Source organism: Ascaphus truei, chromosome 1 (genome assembly GCF_040206685.1).
Source record: "Ascaphus truei isolate aAscTru1 chromosome 1, aAscTru1.hap1, whole genome shotgun sequence".
In the NCBI taxonomy this organism is placed as follows: Eukaryota; Metazoa; Chordata; class Amphibia; order Anura; family Ascaphidae; genus Ascaphus; species Ascaphus truei.
Genome location: NC_134483.1, coordinates 105,438,685 through 105,459,717, shown reverse-complemented (window position 1 = coordinate 105,459,717; position 21,033 = coordinate 105,438,685). Strand labels below are relative to the sequence as shown.

The following is a 21,033-nucleotide window of genomic DNA, read 5'->3' as shown; positions in this document are numbered from 1 at the left end:
AACAATACTGACTGTGCTGGAAATAAAGGTACTTTGACAGGATTACACAACAGCTAGTTCTCAGCAGCACCAAGCAGAGAGCAGCAAATTACACACCCATGCACTTCATTGCATCTAACCAAATTGGCTAGTTGAAATGCTAATTGCCTTTCAGCCATGGCAAAGACAGCCAGGAGATCCTGCGCTGCCGAGAATAACGTGCATCTTTTACTCCACTCCTGCTCCATTGTCTTGATGAGAATTATTCAAAATCTATTCATATAAGTAGCTCCTTGCCTAACCTTTACAAATGTGAGAAATTTCTAAGGCTTAGACAAGCATCGCAAATCGGATGGCCACGCAAGCTCAGACCAGATGGCTGGATTAAGGCCACGTTAAGTCCTTAATAAAGTAATACTTGAGGTTTGTTAAAAAGGAAGAGATTTCTTGTAGACACACAGTGCAATAGTAGTATACAGAAAAATACATTTGTGGCCTAAATAAGTTGTTTCAGTTAAAAAGTGTCTGAAATACCCAATATTTTAAGGTTATTCATTTATTAAAGTCATCTAACTGCAAATCTAGGGCAAAACAGGTGCACAAAAACGATACGAGATGTATTGCATTGCTTCTAATGTAACTCATCCGGTTTGATAAATCTGCTGTTATCTACACCAGTTATGCAAATCGAATACTTTAATAAATAGCGATTCAATGCTGAAAGGGGTGTCTCTAAACCTGGGGAAAATGTGGCAAAATGACTATAGATTTATCAAATAAGGAAATCCCATTGTCTCAATGGAGATGGTTTTTCTGGTGTTGCATTTTACCCGAGATAAACATAGCCCCTTCCCACCATTACTCTAATGAGACTTAATTTTAATTAACTAGATTTTCATAACAAAGCAACCACATTAATCTTGGATTTAGCTATATTCTTTGCAAATGCTGTCATCTTTATAGGAGCAGAAAGTATAAATGCTGTTGTATGTGTGCTTCTGATATAATATAATATAATATAATATATATATAATAATGCCCTAAAAAGTTTTAACATGAAAAGTCCTGTAGGTTGATCACAAAAGATTAATCTACCAACTCTATTGATGGTTGAGTGGTTTATGCTGTTTCTTTCAAAATATGTCTCTTTAGAACGACACATTAACCACTTCAACAAAAATATATAGTTTTACAAAATTGCAGTTATGGCATATTTCTTGTGTAAGTCTGTATTATACTGACACAGCAAGATGCCTTTTTTCGCTTATTCCAATTACCACTAATGCAGCCAATTATTTTTTTCAGAATGTGTGGTATTTCAGCCAATTTGTGTTCTCCCCGGTTCATTCTGAATAGGTTTCTCACAGCAAGAAGGTATAACAATGCCCCCACCTGGATTATTCTGAATGATCAGACGCAGCGCAGTCCACTATTTATCTCCAAACCACCCCTTCTATTCATCAGAACTAACTCAAGATGACGTGACCAAAGATCAACCTTTCCAATTTCCCCCACTCCAGTTCTTTAGTCTGAAGAAGCAATCCACTAAGCCTGACATTAACAATGGCAGAGAGCTGTCAGACTAAAGCAGCAGTTCTGCTACTTCCAAAGGAGACAAGCCAAGCTATGTTTGAAAAGGGACAAGTTTCCCAACAGTGAAATGAAGCCACTCTCTTAAATCATATCGTCACAACTAATTATCATTACAAACTTTTCTTTATGAAAAAAACGTGATTTTTTTTTTGTTGTCTGCCTATTTTTCTAAAGGAAAATAACTACAAAATTTAAGTGCTCTACTTGTCATACCAACTTTGACAAAATACCATGGGGTTGTTGCATAAACAACGCAGAACTGGAGTCACACATGCACCAGATTTGATCAAATATTTTTTTTTCCTGTAGGCTTGTTTTCATTGATAAATATGGGAAAATGTTGTCCTGCTTTTGAAGACAGGAGACTTTTATGCATAACCCCTCATATGTGCAACTGTTAACGTACTGTATATTACACTGAAAAAATACTAAGAATGGCTAAAGCGCAGAATTTACTGTGCGTAAAAAGAGTTAAATATGCACAGTACAAAAAAAATTACAAATCCAAAGGAAAAGTAATTGCCATTGCATCTACTGTTGAGCGTCTCTTCAGAATTCATAATTTTAGGTAGATACCATCTTTACTTAAGTTTTAGTATTTGTAAATAAAGCCACTAAAATTAAAAGTAAACCAGCAACTTGCGTCCTTCAAAGCTAATGGATAACTGATGTTTTTTTGGTTAGGTTCCATGAAGAAGGACCAGAATGCTCAGATGATACTCAGTGGTGGATTTCCCATTAGGCCCGATAGGGGGCGGTTTAATGGTGGATATTGTGGTGCTCAAAAACCAGATAAGGCTTTATAGAAAACTTATCCATAAATCCAATAACTGTCCAGACGTTGATATAGTGTTCACTTCATATAATGCATGCTTAAAGAGACATGAAAAGGGTATGTGCCTAGTAGTGTCCACTTGACATCCACATATAATAACACATCTAGATACACCCAAGCATATAATGATTGTAAGCAACAATGTCCAATGAAGACAGGAACAATTACATGGCACTATGGCATATCACCTGTATATTGCAGGAACACTAAGAACATCCACGACATGCATCCGTCAATAGTAGAGATCCAGATGATAGTGTGCCAAACAGAGCACAGCCAGCGACTTTCACACTTGAAGAGAAAAATATATCCCAGGCAGACTCCAAGCTTTAGCAAACCAGCTGTTTATTGCAAGCTTCCAAAAAACAGGGACTACATGAATGCACCTACGCGTTTCATGCCGAAGCACTTTGTCAAGCACCCTGACAAAGTGCTTCGGCATGAAACGCGTAGGTGCGTTCATGTAGTCCCTTTTTTTTTGGAAGCTTGCAATTCAAAGCTGATTTGTTAAAGCTTGGAGTCTGCCCGGGATATATTTTTCTCTTCAAGTGTGAAAGTCGCTGGCTGTGCTCTGTTTGGCACACTATCATCCCGATAGGGGGCGGAAAATTTTCTTTCTCCTTCTTTCCCCCCCCCCCCCCCCTATACAGATGCCCTGCTCTCTTCCCCACTGATTGCCGTGGAGAGTGTGGCGCCTCTGTAAAGTTCTCTTACCTTCTCTTCGCACAGCCCTCCTCCTTCTACAGCAGGCCTGCACAACATGCGGCCCGTCTGGCCTCTCTGTGCGGCCCGCGATGACTCTGGCCGGGCGCCAGTTAATTAAATAAATTTAAAAAAAAAAAGTTTTTAAAAAATGGCGGCGATTCATCCCTCCTCCCTCCCTCTCCCTCCCAGCCCCTCCCTCTTCCTCCCAGCCCCCTCCCCCTCCCTCCCAGCCCCCAGGTTTTGCGGTGCGCGGGGGCAGCAGCAGACGTCTGTTTTTTTTCTTCCATAGCAGGATGATGCCGGGGGCGGGGCTTAGTACCCCCACTTAGTGTGTGTTTGTGTGTGTGTGTGTGTGTGTGTGTGTGTGTGTGTGTGTGTGTGTGTGTGTGTGTGTGTGTGTGTGTGTGTGTGTGTGTGTGTGTGTGTGTGTGTGTATGTGTGTGTGTGTAAAATGGGCTGGTGGGGGTGAAAAACGGGCTGGTGGGTGGGAGTGAAAAACGGGCTGGTGGGTGGGGGTGAAAAACGGGCTGGTGGGGGGGTGGGGGTGAAAAACGGGCTGGTGGGGGCATGTGAAAAACGGGCTGGTGGGGGGGGTGTGAAAAACGGGCTGGTGGGGGGGTGGGCTGCTGACATGTGAGGGGGGGGCTGGGCTGCTGACATGTGAGGGGGTGGGCTGCTGACGTGAGGGGGGGGCTTGGCTGCTGACATGTGAGGAGCAGGGGGGGAAGTGATGTGAGGTGCAGGGGGGGGAGAGAGTGATGTGAGGTGCAGGGGGGGTAGAGAGTGATGTGAGGTGCAGGGGGGAGAGAGAGATGTGAGGTGCATGGGGGGGGAGAGAGTGATGTGAGGTGCAGGGGGGGAGAGAGTGATGTGAGGCACAGGGGGGGAGAGAGTGATGTGAGGTGCAGGGGGGGAGAGAGTGATGTGAGGTGCAGGGGGGGAGAGAGTGATGTGAGGTGCAGGGGGGGAGAGAGTGATGTGAGGTGCAGGGGGGGGGGAGTGATGTGAGGTGCAGGAGGGGGGAGATACTGATGTGAGTTGCAGGGGGAGGGGGAGAGTGATGTGAGTTGCAGGGGGAGGGTGTGATGTGAGTTGCAGGGGGGGGAGAAAGTGTCATATTGAGGGGAGGGGAGGGGGAAAGAGTGTCACATTGAGGGGAGGGGGAGAGTGTCATATTGAGGGGAGGGGGAGAGTGTCATATTGAGGGGAGGGGGAGAGTGTGTCATATTGAGGGGAGGGGGAGAGTGTCATATTGAGGGGAGGGGGAGAGAGTGTCATTAAGGGGAGGGGGAGAGAGTGTCATATTGAGGGAAGAGAGACATGGGGTGGATGCTGACTTGTGGGGGGGATGCTGACATGGAATGGGCTGGGGGGATGTGGAGGGGGGTATTGTGTGTTTGATGTGGAGGGGAGTATTGTCTGGGTGAGGGGGAGAGATGGGGGTATGAGAGGTAGATGGGGAGTATCGTAAAGATTGATAGTGAGGGGTTCTGGGGGAGATATGATGATGATGATGATGATGATGATGAGAGGTGCTGGAGGAGAGATGATGATGATGATGATTTAACCCGTGCGGCCCAAATTTTTTTTCCTTGGAGCAGTTCGGCCCTTCTCACTTTACGAGTTGGGCAGGCCTGTTCTACAGCATCTTTGATATGAGACCACACAAGTCTCCCCAAAGGCGGCTCCCAAAGAGGGTCTCTTCACCATAGTTCCCCTTCACTGCTCCTGTCCATTAAGCCAGCGTGGACAGGGTTAATTTCATCAAGAAAAGACAGACAGCTTGAAAAACCTTGAGATCGCAATCCAATCACCCCCCCCCCCCCCCCTGAATTTTTGCTTGGAGGGTCTGTTTGCTTCCTGCTGCTATCTTTTCGCCCAATGACTTCTTTGATATGAGACCACACGAGTCTCCCCAAAGGCGGCAGCCAAAGGGTGCCGGCTGTTTGCTGCTGTTCTCTGATGTTAGAAATGCTCTGTTACAATTCCCATAATCATTTATTATCTCTAACTGTCCATGAAATGTGTATAGAATGAATGTATAACCTCTGTTCATTTAATGTACCCCCCTGTACCCTATGTTTCCACTTACACTTCCTTATAGAATGTAAGCTCCTTGGGGCAGGACCCTCCTTATCTACTGTAACAATGTAAGTTTATATTTGTTATTTTACTGTTTTCCTCCTCCAACCCTATTGTACAGCGCTGCGGGATATGTTGGCGCGTTATACTGTATTAATAATAATTCTGGCTTTGTCTGTCTCATGTGAAACAAAATAATTGTATTTAATTGTAGTTGTTCTCAAACTGACTGTAAAGTATTGTGATTTCCCCTAAGTGGAGGCCTGTATTAACAACAACAAAAAATGATGATGATGATGATGATGATAATAATAATAATAATAATATGTGCACATGCCTGAACTTTCCATTAAATTATCTATTTTAACAGCTGGACTGCCCCTTTGTCCTACTGTGCATCGCCTTGTGATAAACTGGCAGCCTTATGGCAACGAAAAGTTAAAAATGAAATTCAATACAAGGTCTGTCTCAAATGAATAACACTGAGCTTTCTGACTGTCTCTGCCAAGAGGTCAACTTGGGTATCAGGTGAACACAAATCCTTAAAATCACAAGTTCTGGACCTTGCATTGAAAACAAGTATTTCTAATGGAAACTTATTAGCACGTTCATGTTTTAATCACATTTAATATATTACATAAATATTATGCACATTATTAAAAGTTTGTTTACTGACATCAATCATGCAGGTGAGAATTACTATGAGTAACACAAATTTTTTTAACTTTTCGCTAGATACTGGGGTGTAAGTAACCATTATAATTTCCACAATATCATCTAATATGCAACAGAATTGTCTGATATATACTATCTGAGATAAGAACAGGTGCATCACTATTAAACCTATTACAATCTCAACTGAGTATTTGTGATGATATAACTAAAACAACCTATTAAAATTTCAGAAAAGATCCTGATGAGAGGAAAAATATAACTTGTAACATTATATTATGTCTTCACTCCTTTTAATTTAACTGAGTGCAAAAATGATTTGACACATACTTTGCCTTGACACTCGAACAGCAATACACTTTCCAATGCAGCATGCAGACCCAATTCCAAATAGGAATCAACTATGTGGTGCCTTTTATTTTACATTTAGAAACAACACTAAACCAAATGGAAAAAAATAAAATAAAACATTTTATTAGAGGAAAGAGATCTTCCCTGCTGGTAACATAACACTTGAGTGCCTTAGTTCATTCAGCACCTGATGCTTCCATTAGCTGTACCTGTAACCATAAGGTTTTACACTGAGGTGTTTCAACCTGTTAACTCAACAACAAGGTGCTTTATTGCTTTGAAAATCAGCCTTCCCTTGAATTCAATTGCTACTCATCTGGAGACTTGTCTGTTGTCCCCATGTGAAAGTTTTAGTGATGAAGAGCTGGTCTGGTTGTAATTGATAGGGATGGTCACCTCTGCCACTTACCTAGACCCGGGGACAGTGACATCCGGTCTGGATAGTTGGTGTGATGATGGATCAGTGTGACATTTCCCACCGGGCTCTCCTGAGCCTGTCTGTGTCTGTCACTCTAGCTATCCCTTGACTCTCTGTGCTCCGGGAGGAGGAGCTCCCTCCCTTCCAGAGCATGTTCCTAAACCTCATCGCTAGAACTTGTAACCCATTCGGGGCAAAGGAGGCATCTGGTCAATGGCAATGTCAATAACCTACTGTACATGTATAAATGTATTTAATTTCATTATCATAATGTTAATATATATCATTTACATTTCATTTGTATTCAAATGTTATGGTATATAATACTGTACGTGTAGGCATCACAGTAAATTATACAGATAGTGTGTCTATATTGTATATTCTTCAGCCTGTTCTATTATTATGTGTTTCCTTTCAAAAGCATTGCAACATTGCTATTTTAAATGCTTCTATAATCTTGGAAGAGAATGACAATTTCAAACATAGAGAAGACTGAAAAAGAAATGTGTGAGATATTAGTGGTTTGGAAAGTAACATATGTGTATGTATGTTAATACTTTAACACAAGTACAGTACACACACCATCTCTCTCTCTCTCTCTCTCTCTCTCTCTCTCTCTCTCTCTCTCTCTCTCTCTCTCTCTCTCTCTCTCTCTCTCTCTCTCTCTCTCTCTCTCTCTCTCTCTCCCTACACACTGTGTAATTTGGTAGTTTAGATGCTTTACCCTTAGATAGGAAGCATTGTGACGTGGTAGATGGGAACAGGATGTGTTAACAATACTCATATTTTCAGTGCTTAAAAATGGATGATGATGCACATTGAAAGTTTTTTTACATACTGTATAAGGTGGACAAATATCAAGCATAGGTGAATACAGAAGCTTCATCCTCCCCTTTGCTGCTTCTCAAGACAGATACACATTATCAGTGCTTTTTACTGTATGTCTATTTTTGTGGTATGAAATTATTAAAATATGTCAGTTATTTGTTGTGATTTTTCTCTATACAAACGTATAGGATATTTGATCCTTAAAGAGAGCTACAATGTATACGGATATATACATTGACCCTTATGATAAATGACATACTATAATTATCTATAAACACTTAGAAAAGTCAGTTTACATTGAAGTTTGCCCCTGACACAGTGGCTACTAAAAAATACTAAATATTACCTATATATATATTAAATTACTATGTATTTGTTATTAATACTTCTCTCTTGTCTCTCTCTCCATTTTTATGATCAATTTGTTTATAATGTATGATTATTTGTTTTAATACGTATTTTATTGAGTTTTAAGTGCAGTTTTAGTATATTAAAGATGATATAGACCATTAGTTGTACATTTTTTAATCACAGCGTTATGTACTCTTTTGAGAGAACCCGTGAATTAATTACCCATTGATTGGCAATAGTATATATGTAACACCCATTAGGGGTCTCATTATGCTCCTGACGAAGCTGACTGAGATCAGCGAAACGCGTACAGCCAAGCCTGCAAGTGAGAGCTGCTGTTTCCTGAGCCAAGAGGATCCGTTGCTGCATACCGCCCCTTTCTCCGAGTATCTGGAAGTAGCTGGGACACCGGCGGATGTGACGTAGAACGCCATCCGAAGTGAGGCACCAGCGGGCGAAGCACTGAACAGATGTTATACCACGTACCCTCCACGGCGCCAGTTCATCTTTCAGCTCACCACATAATTTGATGTGCCTTTATTGAATGTACACCACACATTTGCTGCTGTTTTTATTATTTTTTATAAATTGTTTATTGGTCTGCACTAGGAGTCCTCTCTGTTGTTTTTTCTCCCTGAGATTTACTACGATCCACTCACTTGCTGGAATTAGGTATCAGACGGTCTTCTACTATTGCTGTTTTATATCCTACTTCTTGTAAGTAGGTTCTTCGTAAGAGCCAAATTCTATACTTTTATTCTATACTGTTATGGCTGTATTGCACTAGATACTTCTCTTTTATATTTTGGGGTGTTCCGGACATATGCTCCCTTCTATCCTTGGACGCATCTACTTGTTATAGGGAATCTGTACCATTCCCTCTGGAGGTTGAGATTTTTTGTTTGAATTCACCTTACACTTAATTTAAAATTCCTTGATCACTTTCACATATCTATCACTTGTATTTTGTGTTTAAAGCGGCGTTCTAAATCACTTGGGTTTACTATTTTTGTTATATGAAATAATTAAAATATGTCAGGGATTTCTTGGAATTTGTTTCTATACAAACGTATAGGATATTTGATCCTTAAAAGGGAGTTACAATGTATACGGTGTGACAAACGGCTTACTCCGGGGCTCCGTCGTTTGTCCGGGACTGTTTAGAACACGGTCTTTTAGGGTAGGTTAAATGATGAGGCGTCACGTACTGTTCCTTTAAACAGGCTATGCCTGGTTTATTCAGTCCCAGGCACTGAGACTGCCACAGTGCATACAACAGAAAACAGATCAAAACAAAAGCTGCTCACCTGAGCGATAACTTAACTTAGATATCCCTGACTCAGGGTTGGAAGTGGCTTTTCCACTTCCAACATCAAAACACGGTACTTTTGCAGTCTTACACAAATGAACAGAAAGATTGAACCTGTTTGGGGAAGAGGCTTCTCCCCTCTGTAGTTCAGCAGCCTTCCAGCCTCCTGGCTCTTGTGGGGAGACCCGAGCAAACAGGAAATCAGTCTTTCATACCTGATTCCTAATTAGCATGACAGGTGACAGAAATCAGGCAGCAGACAAACTCTGGTCTGGATCTCTCATCCCTCAGTTCCAGCGCTTGCCAAACTGTGGGATGGAGTGTATGTATTATAAGGCTGCACTCCCAGGCCAAACAGGATAGAAACTGTCTAGTATCCTGGGAGCCCTATATACGGAATTTATTACCATCCCCTGGTTTCTGTCACATATCCTCCCCCCCAGCTCAGACCTCGAGGGATGAGCGACCATGGATATTAGGGAGTGCATCCTTGACAACCCGTCAGCATTGCCATGTTTGTGCCCTGACCTGTGTTCCACAGAAAATTTAAAGGGTTGTAGGCTTAGGAACCACCTGGTCACTCTAGCATTCTTTTCCCTGTTTTGACACATCCAGGTAAGGGGTGCATGATCTGTGACCAACCGGAATTTTCTCCCCAACAGGTAGTATTTGAGCGTCTCTACAGCCCACTTTATTGCGAGACACTCTTTCTCTACTATGGAGTAATTTTTCTCCTGGGGATTTAGTTTCCTACTTAAATAAAGGATGGGGTGCTCCTCACCTTGAGACTCCTGGGAGAGTACCGCCCCCAGCCCTACCTCAGATGCGTCGGTTTGGACTACGAACTCTTTGGAGAAGTCAGGTGTGACCAACACTGGTTGGGCACAGAGAGCTTCTTTCAGGCTTCTAAAGGCCTGTTCGGTTTCGGGGGACCACTTTACCATTAGCGGTCCTCTTGCTTTTGTGAGGTCAGTTAGTGGGGTTGCCTTAGTTGCAAAATTGGGAATAAACCTTCTATAGTACCCAATTAACCCCAAAAAGGTCCTTACTTGTTTTTTTGTAACTGGCCTTGGCCAATTTTGTATCGCCTCCACTTTGAGTGTTTGGGGTTTGAGTAAACCTCTGCCAATAGAATATCCCAGATACTTGGCCTCCTCCAGACCAATAGTGCATTTAGCGGGGTTAGCAGTTAGTCCAGCAGACCGGACTGCGTCAAGCACAGCTTGGACCTTTGGAAGGTGGGATTGCCAATCTTCACTATGGATTACCACATCATCCAGGTAGGCGGCAGCATACCGAGCATGTGGTTTTAAAATTTTATCCATCATTCTTTGGAATGTGGCGGGAGCTCCATGTAAGCCAAAAGGCAACACCTTATACTGAAAGAGGCCGTCTGGGGTTGAGAAGGCTGTCTTTTCTTTTGCCCTTTCTGTGAGGGGAACCTGCCAGTACCCTTTTGTTAGGTCTAGGGTTGTGAGATATCGGGCTTTGCCCAGTCTCTCTACAAGTTCATCTACCCTGGGCATAGGATAAGTATCAAATTTTGACACCGCGTTTAGTTTCCGGTAGTCATTACAAAACCTTGTTGTACCATCTGGCTTTGGGACTAAGACTATAGGGCTGTTCCACCCACTTTGGGATTCCTCAATTACACCTAGTTTTAGCATTTTTTTAACCTCTAAACTTATAGCCTTTCTTTTGGCCTCTGGGATTCGGTACGGTTTAAGGTTAACTCGGACCCCCGGTTCAGAGACTAGGTCATGTTCAATTACGCTAGTTCTACCTGGCCGTATAGAGAAGATTTCTTTGTTTCTTTTCACTAAATTCTGAACCTCTCGTTTCTGATGAACAGACAGGGTTTCAGCTATGCTAACCTCTGGGTCAGTTTCTTGATTCTCTGACGGACCTGGGGGTACTAGGGTTAACAAGACTTCTCTATCTTTCCAGGGCTTGAGTAGGTTTATATGGTAAATTTGCTCAGGTTTCCTCCTACCTGGCTGTCTTACCTTATAATTTACTTCTCCCACTCTTTCCAAGACCTCATATGGCCCATGCCATTTAGCAAGGAATTTACTCTCCACGGTGGGAACCAGAACTAGTACCCTATCACCTGGAGAAAAAATTCTGACCCTAGCACCCTTATTATATGTATTCCTCTGTGCTTCTTGAGCTTTCTCCATGTGTTCCCTCACTATGGGTAGGACTGCAGCAATGCGGTCCTGCATCTGGGCAACATGCTCTATTACACTTCTGTAAGGGGTAACCTCGTGTTCCCAAGTCTCTTTGGCTATATCCAGTAAGCCCCTTGGGTGTCGGCCATACAATAGTTCAAACGGGGAGAAGCCAGTGGATGATTGGGGAACTTCCCTAATGGCAAATAACAGGTACGGTAACAAACAATCCCAGTTTTTCCCATCTTTATCAACCGCCCGCCGTAACATGCTCTTTAAGGTTTTATTGAACCTTTCCACTAAACCATCTGTTTGTGGATGATAGACTGAGGTTCTGAGATGCTTGATTTTTAGGAGTTTACATAGCTCTTTCGTTACTTGGGACATAAATGGTGTTCCCTGGTCAGATAGAATCTCTTTAGGAATCCCGACCCGGGAAAACAGAACTACTAACTCTTTTGCTATGTTTTTAGCTGAGGTGCTACGTAGGGGAACTGCCTCCGGATATCGGGTGGCATAATCTAATATTACCAATATATGCTGATGTCCCCTAGCAGACTTTATTAGGGGTCCTACTAGATCCATAGCAATCCGGTCAAATGGTACCTCTATTATGGGAAGGGGTACTAATGGGCTGCGGTACGCCTTGAACGGGGCGGTGATCTGACATTCTGGGCATGAGGAACAATAATTCGTAATTTCTGCCAGAACCCCAGGCCAATAGAAGCTTCGGAGAACCTTTTCTTTTGTCTTTTCCACCCCTAGGTGTCCCCCCAATGGATGACTATGTGCGAGGTGTAATACTACGTTACGGAATGTCCGTGGTACCAACAATTGTTTAGTTGTAACTGATTTCCTTTTATCAACCCGATATACTAGGTCGTTCTCTACCTCGAAGTAGGGGTAAGCAAGTGACCTATCTGGTTGGCCAGGAGTACTATTCTGGTCCCGTATATTTCCCCTTGCTACCGCTAATGTGGGGTCCTCCCACTGGGCCTTCTTAAAACTCCCAGGACTGACCTCTAGGTCAGCGAGGGTCTTATCCGGTTCTGGGGTGGTAAGTGTCTGCTCAACATCTTGATTTGGGGTATTCCCTACCAAAGTAGTGATGGGGAAGGGAATTTTACAGCACTCCTCCTTTTCCCCCTTCTTATTTGGGCCCTCGTCAACCTCCATTTCTGAAAAAGGGAAAGGATTTGTTTCTTCTAATACTTCGTTATGGTCCGCTATTGAACTCTGGGCGCTATTCTGAGCGGGGGACCACATTTTTAGAAAATGGGGAAAGTCGGTCCCTATTAACACATCATGTGCCAGTTTGGGTACAATACCCACCTTGAAATCTAAAGAACCAAACTCTGTTTCAAAAAAAACATCAACAGTGGAATATTCATGATTATCCCCATGTATACAACAAATTGCCACTCTTTGTGAACTGTTTCCCTGTTTCTTCTTAATGGGCAAGAGGTATTCGGACACTAGTGTGACCATACTCCCAGAGTCAAGAAGTGCCCGAACCCTCTTACCATTAACCTTTACAAATGCCCACAGATGGTTATTCAAGGGGTCCTCTGGGCTAGGGCCCATACATTGGGACAACAGCGAATAAGGTTCCACGCTGTTGCATTGCATGGGCTCATCATTTAGTGGGCAGATTTTTGCTGTGTGGCCCCTCTCATGACAATTTACACATTTAGGTACATAGTCTGTGTCCCACTTAGAGCCTTTTCCCGGCTCCCCATGTTGGCTATTGCCCTTAGTGTGCGAACCACTGTTGCTGGTGCTGCGTGAAGGTGGTCGCCGCTCTTCAGCGCCCCTTAACCCCGGTACCCTTTTACCGTCTCTGGAAGAGTCCTGGAACCTCGGGTAGTGGGGTTGCTCCACGACTGTGGGTTGCGGGTGCTCTTCTGCTGCATTGTACCTTTCTACGAGGGCCACAAGCTCATCCGCATTGTGGGGGTCACTCCGACTGACCCAACGGCGTAAGGCAGAGGGAAGTTTCCTCAAGAACTGGTCCATGACCAACCGTTCCACGATGTGGCTGGCTGAGTTGATCTCGGGTTGTAGCCACTTCCGGGCGAGGTGGAAGAGGTCATACATCTGGCTTCGGGTGGCTTTATCCATCGTGAAGGACCATGCGTGAAACCTTTGGGCGCGAACAGCCGTGGTTACGCCGAGGCGGGCGAGGATCTCGAACTTCAATTTTGCATAGACGTTAGCTTCGGCTGGCTCTAGATCAAAGTAAGCCTTCTGGGGTTCGCCGCTTAGGAAGGGTGCGATTAGACCAGCCCACTCAGCTTCTGGCCATCCCTCTCTCTGTGCCGTGCGTTCAAACGTGAGAAGATAGGCTTCCACATCATCCGAGGGTCCCATCTTCTGAAGGTAGTGGCTTGCCCTGGTCATTTTCGGTACTGGGGCTGCCGCTGCCAGTGGAAGGTTACTGATAGTCCTCCTCAGGATCTCGAGTTCCTGCTGTAAGCCCTGAGCGAACCGCTGTTGCTCCTCTCTCAGCAAGCGGTTTGTCTCTTGCTGGTTTGCATTCGCGTTTTGCAGGGCTTCATTCGTCTGTTGCTGGTTTGCATTCGCCTGTTGCTGGTTGGCATTCGCCTGTTGCTGGTTGGCATTAATCTCTTGCTGGGCTATTAGCAGCTGTTGCTGGGCTGCATTCGTCTGCTGCTGGTTTGCATTAGTTTCTTGCTGGGCTATTAACAGCTGTTGCTGGGTTTCATTCGCGTCTTTCTGGGCAGCGACATTGCGTACCAGCGCACCCACCACGTCTTCCATCTTGTTTGCAGAGGATGAAAAAAAACTTTTTTTTTTTTTTTTTTCAAAGTTCTTCAACCCGCAGACCCCCTAGTGCTCTGCCCGCATTCTCCACCATATGTGACAAACGGCTTACTCCGGGGCTCCGTCGTTTGTCCGGGACTGTTTAGAACACGGTCTTTTAGGGTAGGTTAAATGATGAGGCGTCACGTACTGTTCCTTTAAACAGGCTATGCCTGGTTTATTCAGTCCCAGGCACTGAGACTGCCACAGTGCATACAACAGAAAACAGATCAAAACAAAAGCTGCTCACCTGAGCGATAACTTAACTTAGATATCCCTGACTCAGGGTTGGAAGTGGCTTTTCCACTTCCAACATCAAAACACGGTACTTTTGCAGTCTTACACAAATGAACAGAAAGATTGAACCTGTTTGGGGAAGAGGCTTCTCCCCTCTGTAGTTCAGCAGCCTTCCAGCCTCCTGGCTCTTGTGGGGAGACCCGAGCAAACAGGAAATCAGTCTTTCATACCTGATTCCTAATTAGCATGACAGGTGACAGAAATCAGGCAGCAGACAAACTCTGGTCTGGATCTCTCATCCCTCAGTTCCAGCGCTTGCCAAACTGTGGGATGGAGTGTATGTATTATAAGGCTGCACTCCCAGGCCAAACAGGATAGAAACTGTCTAGTATCCTGGGAGCCCTATATACGGAATTTATTACCATCCCCTGGTTTCTGTCACAACGGACATATACATTGTCCCTTATGAGCAATGTTGAGAAGAGAGGTTTGCAACCGCAGTACCTGGAAGATCATTGTTGAGGTCTACATCCAGCAGTGAATGACAAAGGCTGAAGATTATTTGATTATTTATTTCTATAATGTTTTACCAAGGAAGTAATACATTGAGAGTTACCTCTCGTTTTCATGTATGTCCTGGGCATACAGTAGAGTTAAGATGACAAATAATACATGTTACAATACATAGTTACATAAGTGAACAGGGTATACATTATATACATGACATTGCATGCACAGTTAAAGATAATATATATTATAGGCATATGTATCAGTTACAGACCAGATTAAAATGTGAGACAGCTTTAGTTTTGAAAGAACTTAGACTGGTGGCGGCTGTGAGAGTCTCCGGTAGACTGTTCCAGTTTTGGGATGCATGGTAAGAGACGGAGGAGCGGCCATATATATAATCATGATATAGGAAATATGATATATGTACCCAGGTCCCCCTTGGTTCCCCTTACCTCGCTGCAGCTGCGGGGAAAGGGGGAGGCTGCAGGCTGTTGCTGAGTCGCCAGAGCTGTGGGCAGGGCAGGTTGCTGAAGTGATCTTCTCCGGAGGCTGCGGGCGGAATGGGTGCCACCAGAGCTCCTGGGTGGACCGGCGCTACAGGTGGCAACCATCTTTGTCAGTTGCACATGCGCATTGAAGCCTCGCACATGCGCAGTAGCTAGGATAGTGCGGCGGCCATTAGCCAGGGTCTGCATAGCAGACAGAGGGACTACAAGTCCCAGCAGCCCCAGGGTCTGCTTCAAACGTGAGGCCCGACAGCTAATAGGGCTGCTAGATTCTCCTGCAGGCAGTTAGATACAATTGGTGCGCTTGAGAGGGACCACGCCAGTGGAGACCAGGAAGCAACCAGAGAGGTAGTGTCCAGGGAGCAGTGCTTCCCTGGACTAGGCCTAGATTGCTGACGCAGGCCCCAGATAGACCCCGATCATCCTCAGCTTGTGGCTGATGTAGGGAAGGCCCATAGTTAGGGACACTTTCCCCGGTATATACCTATAGTGAGGGTACAGCACGCCGGTGATGGGCGCCACACGGTGTGCCAGGCCTGTGATCAGGCCACCATCACTGTTGAGAGACTCTTAAAGGTGAGATACTCCAAAGGGAGTTCACCCCACGCAGAGGCGGATGTCTTTCTTGGATCAGACGGATCCTTGTGTCATTCGGCGGTACCCGGTAAGGTATCATCATCTACGTGCACCAGCGGCCATACACACATTCTGTGGGTAGCGCTACCACACACACCTTGGGTGGGTTTGACCCTGTGGACATCGGGTGGGATTAGGTGCCCAGAGCACCTCAGTACTTTGGGGGTCTCACCAGGGTGGCGTTATTGTGTTGGGGTACAGTTGTGTAGAGTTATATGTGTTACCAGTATTGTATTGTATGTCTTTATTACCAGTAAAGATCAGTTGTTATATCACGTGTGTATATTTATTCTTTACTGTGTGTTCCTGGGAAGGGGTTATCCAACTGCGCTTGGATCCCTCCCACGTGGAGGCGCTGTCATCAGATCGAATCACCCCAGGCTCCCTGCAGTGGAGGATCAGGCTTCCTGTGAGCCACTCAGGTAATGCACCACACGTAGTTTCCCTAGACACTGGGGAAAGGGGGCTTCATATATGATATACTATAGCTTTACAACACCTTTGATTTAACCACAAAACATAAATGTTAACGAAATGTACTTAATGTAGGAATAAATACAGAAGTGATACCATGATGCTGTGACAATGACTCAGACATTAGGCATCTCTGAGAAAACTCCTTTAAAAAAAAGTTTACCTAGTTTTAATAAGAAATTGTGTTTTGCTACAAACAAATTACTGTTATTTTTCATATTTCTATGTTACCAATTAAAGTAATTTTGGCATAGAGTTGACACTAAAGCATTTACATCTTGCCATCTTTTAGCATTAATATTTGTGGCACAGTACTTTACAAGGGAGTTAGGAAGGAGTTAATCAAATATTATTAGTTTGAGGTATAATCTTAGTTTCCTAAATGGTGAATGCAGGGCTGCAGACAGATTTCCAGGGGGCCAGGACTAGAGCTCCGACTGCCCCCTCCACCACCGTGTCGGCGGTCTCGCGATCCCCCCATGTCACACCTCGCAAGCCCCCTCTATTTCCCCCCCACTTTCCAAGTATTTGTCTTCCCTCCGTCTCACTCCCTCTCTTCCTCACTCACCCCTCTCACTTCATCAATTGCCCCACTCTCACTAAATCTCTTCCCACCTCGCATGTATTTCTCTCCCCTGCATCTCACTCTTACTCCCTCTTTTCCTTACTCACTTACCCCCTCTCTCCTCTCACTGTATCCCCCACTCCCTACGTCAATTACCCCACCTTCACTCAATTCCCCCTCCTCACCACTTCACCCCCCACCCACTCATTCTCTCCCCCTCACACAATCTACCCCACACAAACTACTTACCAAAAAACCCCACCCCCCAATACGAAAAAACCTTCCCACCCCCAAATACATTAAAACCACCCCTAAATACATACAAAAAAAAGTGAGGGGAGGCCCATAGCTGGGGGAGAGCCGGCACGGCGGCAATGAGAGGACCGGCAGTTGGGCCCCCGCATGGGACACCTGTCCCAGCTCTCCCCCCTGTCAGCCGCCCTGGGCAGAAGTGCTTTAGCACACTCACATAGACAGCCACTGTACACCGATTAGTGAATCCATCTGTATTTCTCTGCATATCTTTGTGTTCCTTTTGTCTTACTGTGAACGGCTGTGCTATGTCAGAGGTGATGTCAACTTCACAATTAGCATTCTAACTAGCTGCTTATGTATCACACAGCTGCAAGCAGAAAATCAGAATGAAAAAAAGCTGTATATTAAAGTTCATATCTCATATCTTCTGTACAAATTATTGTTCCTATGGTATATTAACAAGATATGTGAATACACAAAAAATGTTTTTGGTTTCTAAGCATCAGTCCATGCCAGGTGATATAACTTTATTTTTATTTATGGCGACAATTTTTATTATTTAATATTAAATATTTAAATAATTGATTAACACTAGTCAAGTAATCTTAGTTGTGCCATTCGTTGCTATGCATGGCTAGTGTCACTTAAAGGGGCATAGAGTCACATGTTGACTTATAGTTGTGATGCTGTGTTCAATTAACACACATACAGTAATGGTTTATGTTTTAAAGTATTCCAGTGGCAAAATAATGGTGCAAAAGGTACAGGTAGAACTAACTATTTTCAAATTAAAAAAAATCATATAAAAATAAAAAGTATCTGGTGTTCAATTTGTGAAGGCGAGAGATTTTGATACATTACCCTCATCATCCACACATTGATTATTTGATACAGATAATGGCTATAAACAGAAAAGAGCCCACTGCTCATCGTAATGTGTGAATGGAGATAAGGCCTAGTAGGTGCACCAAAGGAAAGACTGATCAACCAGAACACCCCCAGAGGGAGAAGAGAAACAAGTCCCTTAATTGGTGCACTAGGCTAAATAATCATTGGGGTTAGAAGGCTCAATAAATGGTGACCCCAAACATGGACCCAATACTGGCAGAGTACATGATGCATTGTGTTAGGTATTACTCACTAAGAGAAAGTCATGAAGCTGATTGAACTCATCAGTGAAATAAAAATTAACTTTTGACTTTTTATTTGATACATAAAGAAAACTCTATTAACAAAATGAGGAGATAAAATAGCAATTTGCCAGACCAGACTTAACTCTGACAGCCCCAGCTGGAATCCAAACCAGTGGTATTTTATTAGCTCACTCTGTTGGCAGAATTGTACTTTATTCACTGAAGCCATCATTTCCTTGTATGCATGTACTGTACATCAAGATTTCTCTGAATTGCTCACTGTTTGGCAGGAAAGTATATGATGCAAATACAAAGACAAGACAATTTATAAAAGAAACATATTTTGTGAACCCTTAAAGAGAACTGGGGTTTAAACAGGGGCATATTGCATATTATTTTTTTGCTGGATTTTGATGTACAGTAAAATAATAGTTATTTAGCAGTAGAGAAACAGGCTCTATTCTACTGGTAAAAATGTTGATCTTATTAATGCTGTAATGCAGAGTTCTAGTATCTGAAATTTAGACTTTATTGTATTGTGTTGTCATAAGAGTTCTACAGACTTCTGAAGAAGAGACTTACGATGTCTCAAGTGTTCATATACAACTAAGTCTATGAGAAACTCTCATGCAGCTACACGAAGAGGTATAAACACCTGCAACGAATCTTACTCATTCCCAAAGTCATACTCATAAAAAAATCAAAAATGCATGTGCAAAATAAAGTTTATTGTTTAATGAATTGATAACAGTTCGAAATTGTGACATCATGGGCAATATAGAACAACAAAGAAAAGCCCTCAGGGAAGAGATATTAACTAGACCCCTATGGTTCGCACTCATATGTTGTAATGAATTAATAGCAAATAGTCAAAGACTGGTGTGGGATGATATAGGTTAGTACAGAGTCATTCCTGCATCTGTAAATTTAACATACTTAAAAATCAGAAGCATTAGAGATCTGCGGAGTTTAGTATATGATGCTACTATGGAGAAGGTTCTATGTAGCATAGACATCATTCAACCTGTGTTGATGAATGACCATCATAATAGTAAAAAAATCAATGGGCAATATATGAAAGATGGGCATGTTTGAAATCTGAACTTGGTGAACTTTGTACGGACGTTAGAGACAAACTTCTCGATACAAGCTACCAAATCTGAGTGAACTTAAAGCAAAAACCCAAGAAAGGCTCATTCTTGAAAAAAAATTTGGTGTGTTTTTTTTTTTTTTATAAACTGGTCTAACTTTTCAAAAATTCCTGCAAACTTTTGTGAAACATTGGAAAATATTTCCCCAATTTTTCCCCCCATAAAGTTTTGATAAAATCTGAAACCAAAACAGAACTAAAACCAATACACAAAGGAAAGTGTCACCCCTTAAAATGTACCTAGCATTATTCTGCCATAAAGCATCTTCCAGTGATGGAAGACATCTTACAGCCCATTGAAGTCAAGAGCTATAAGGTGTATTATGACAGAAGACAAAACACAATGACATAAGACTACAGTACTTACTAAATATAAACCTATACATTTGAATATTTGCCCCCAGAATTTAGTCTATTAAATGTATTGCACAGTTATCAATTTAACATTGCAACCTTTAAGACAAGCTGTATTGTTAAATGTTTCATGGTAAAAAATGCAAAAAATAAATGTAAGAAAGTGTGGGTTTTAATTTCCTAAGACACTGGTTCATAACCAGGCTTTTGTACCAACCAGATGTTCTGCTCTATCACAAAATTGCATTTATTCTTACATCAAATACACATTTATACATTGCTCACATCTGTGAGAAAAGGTATCTAAACGTTACATGCAATATGTCACATATTATATATCTATCTATCAATATAAAAGTCAGTGAAAGTACGGCACTCCTATAATACACTTTGCAAAGGTGTCATGAATGTGAAGTTATGTATAGCTTAAAAGCAAAATAGATCCAGCACACTTGGACTTCTTCAATAAGTGGTATTTCCCCGTTGCAACCTTTGTCCCAACGAGGACCTAAATTTCGATCACCGTGTAAATAAACTCCACTTGTTGAAGAAGTCCAAGTGTGCTGGATCTATTTTGCCTTTATGATATGTGATATATATATATGTATATATCATAAAGGCAAAATAGATCCAGCACACTTGGACTTCTTCAACAAGTGGAGTTTATTTACACAGCAATCGAAATTTAGGTCCTCGTTGGGAAAAAGGTTGCAACAGCATCTGAAAACAGCATCTGAAAATAAATACATAAATTGGTTACCTTATTCAGGAGTGTACGTTTTAATAGACCGTAAAAGCGTTGGGTCAAAAGTCTCCCCACTTGTTAGACGCACACACAGTTGTCCTCTAGAGTCTCTTTCTGGGACATGAAATTCTGGCTATGGCTTTATTCTTATGCATGAGGAAAAATGGGTCAAAATATGTGCTCCAATTCTCTTTTTCTCCTTGCTTTTCAAGTATTTTATAACATAAATCAACAGGGATCTCTGTCTAGAATGAGGCTTGGTTAACACCAGCTAGCTTGATCTTTTAAAGTTGCTCCTGGATGATGTTCACCATGTGTGGCAGGGTCTCCTGTGGTTTGTTATTTTACTTC

The 21,033-nt window shown here is 42.9% G+C and overlaps 1 protein-coding gene across 4 annotated transcripts in view; it reads right to left on the bottom strand.

Annotated features, from left to right (window-relative positions):
• The window catches only part of ADGRV1 (adhesion G protein-coupled receptor V1), a 527,599-nt gene extending 506,790 nt beyond the window's left edge, over positions 1-20,809 (bottom strand). For 3 of the 4 annotated variants that reach the window (XM_075593079.1, XM_075593082.1, XM_075593095.1), the window contains exon 1: positions 6,627-6,742. In XM_075593079.1, coding sequence (XP_075449194.1) covers positions 6,627-6,648 — 22 coding nt within the window. In that variant the 5' untranslated portion in view covers positions 6,649-6,742. Of the gene's footprint in view, positions 1-6,626; positions 6,743-20,697 lie in introns of those variants that run through there. The other variant, XM_075593091.1, reaches the window with a different exon arrangement.
• Positions 20,810-21,033: the final 224 nt, after the last annotated feature.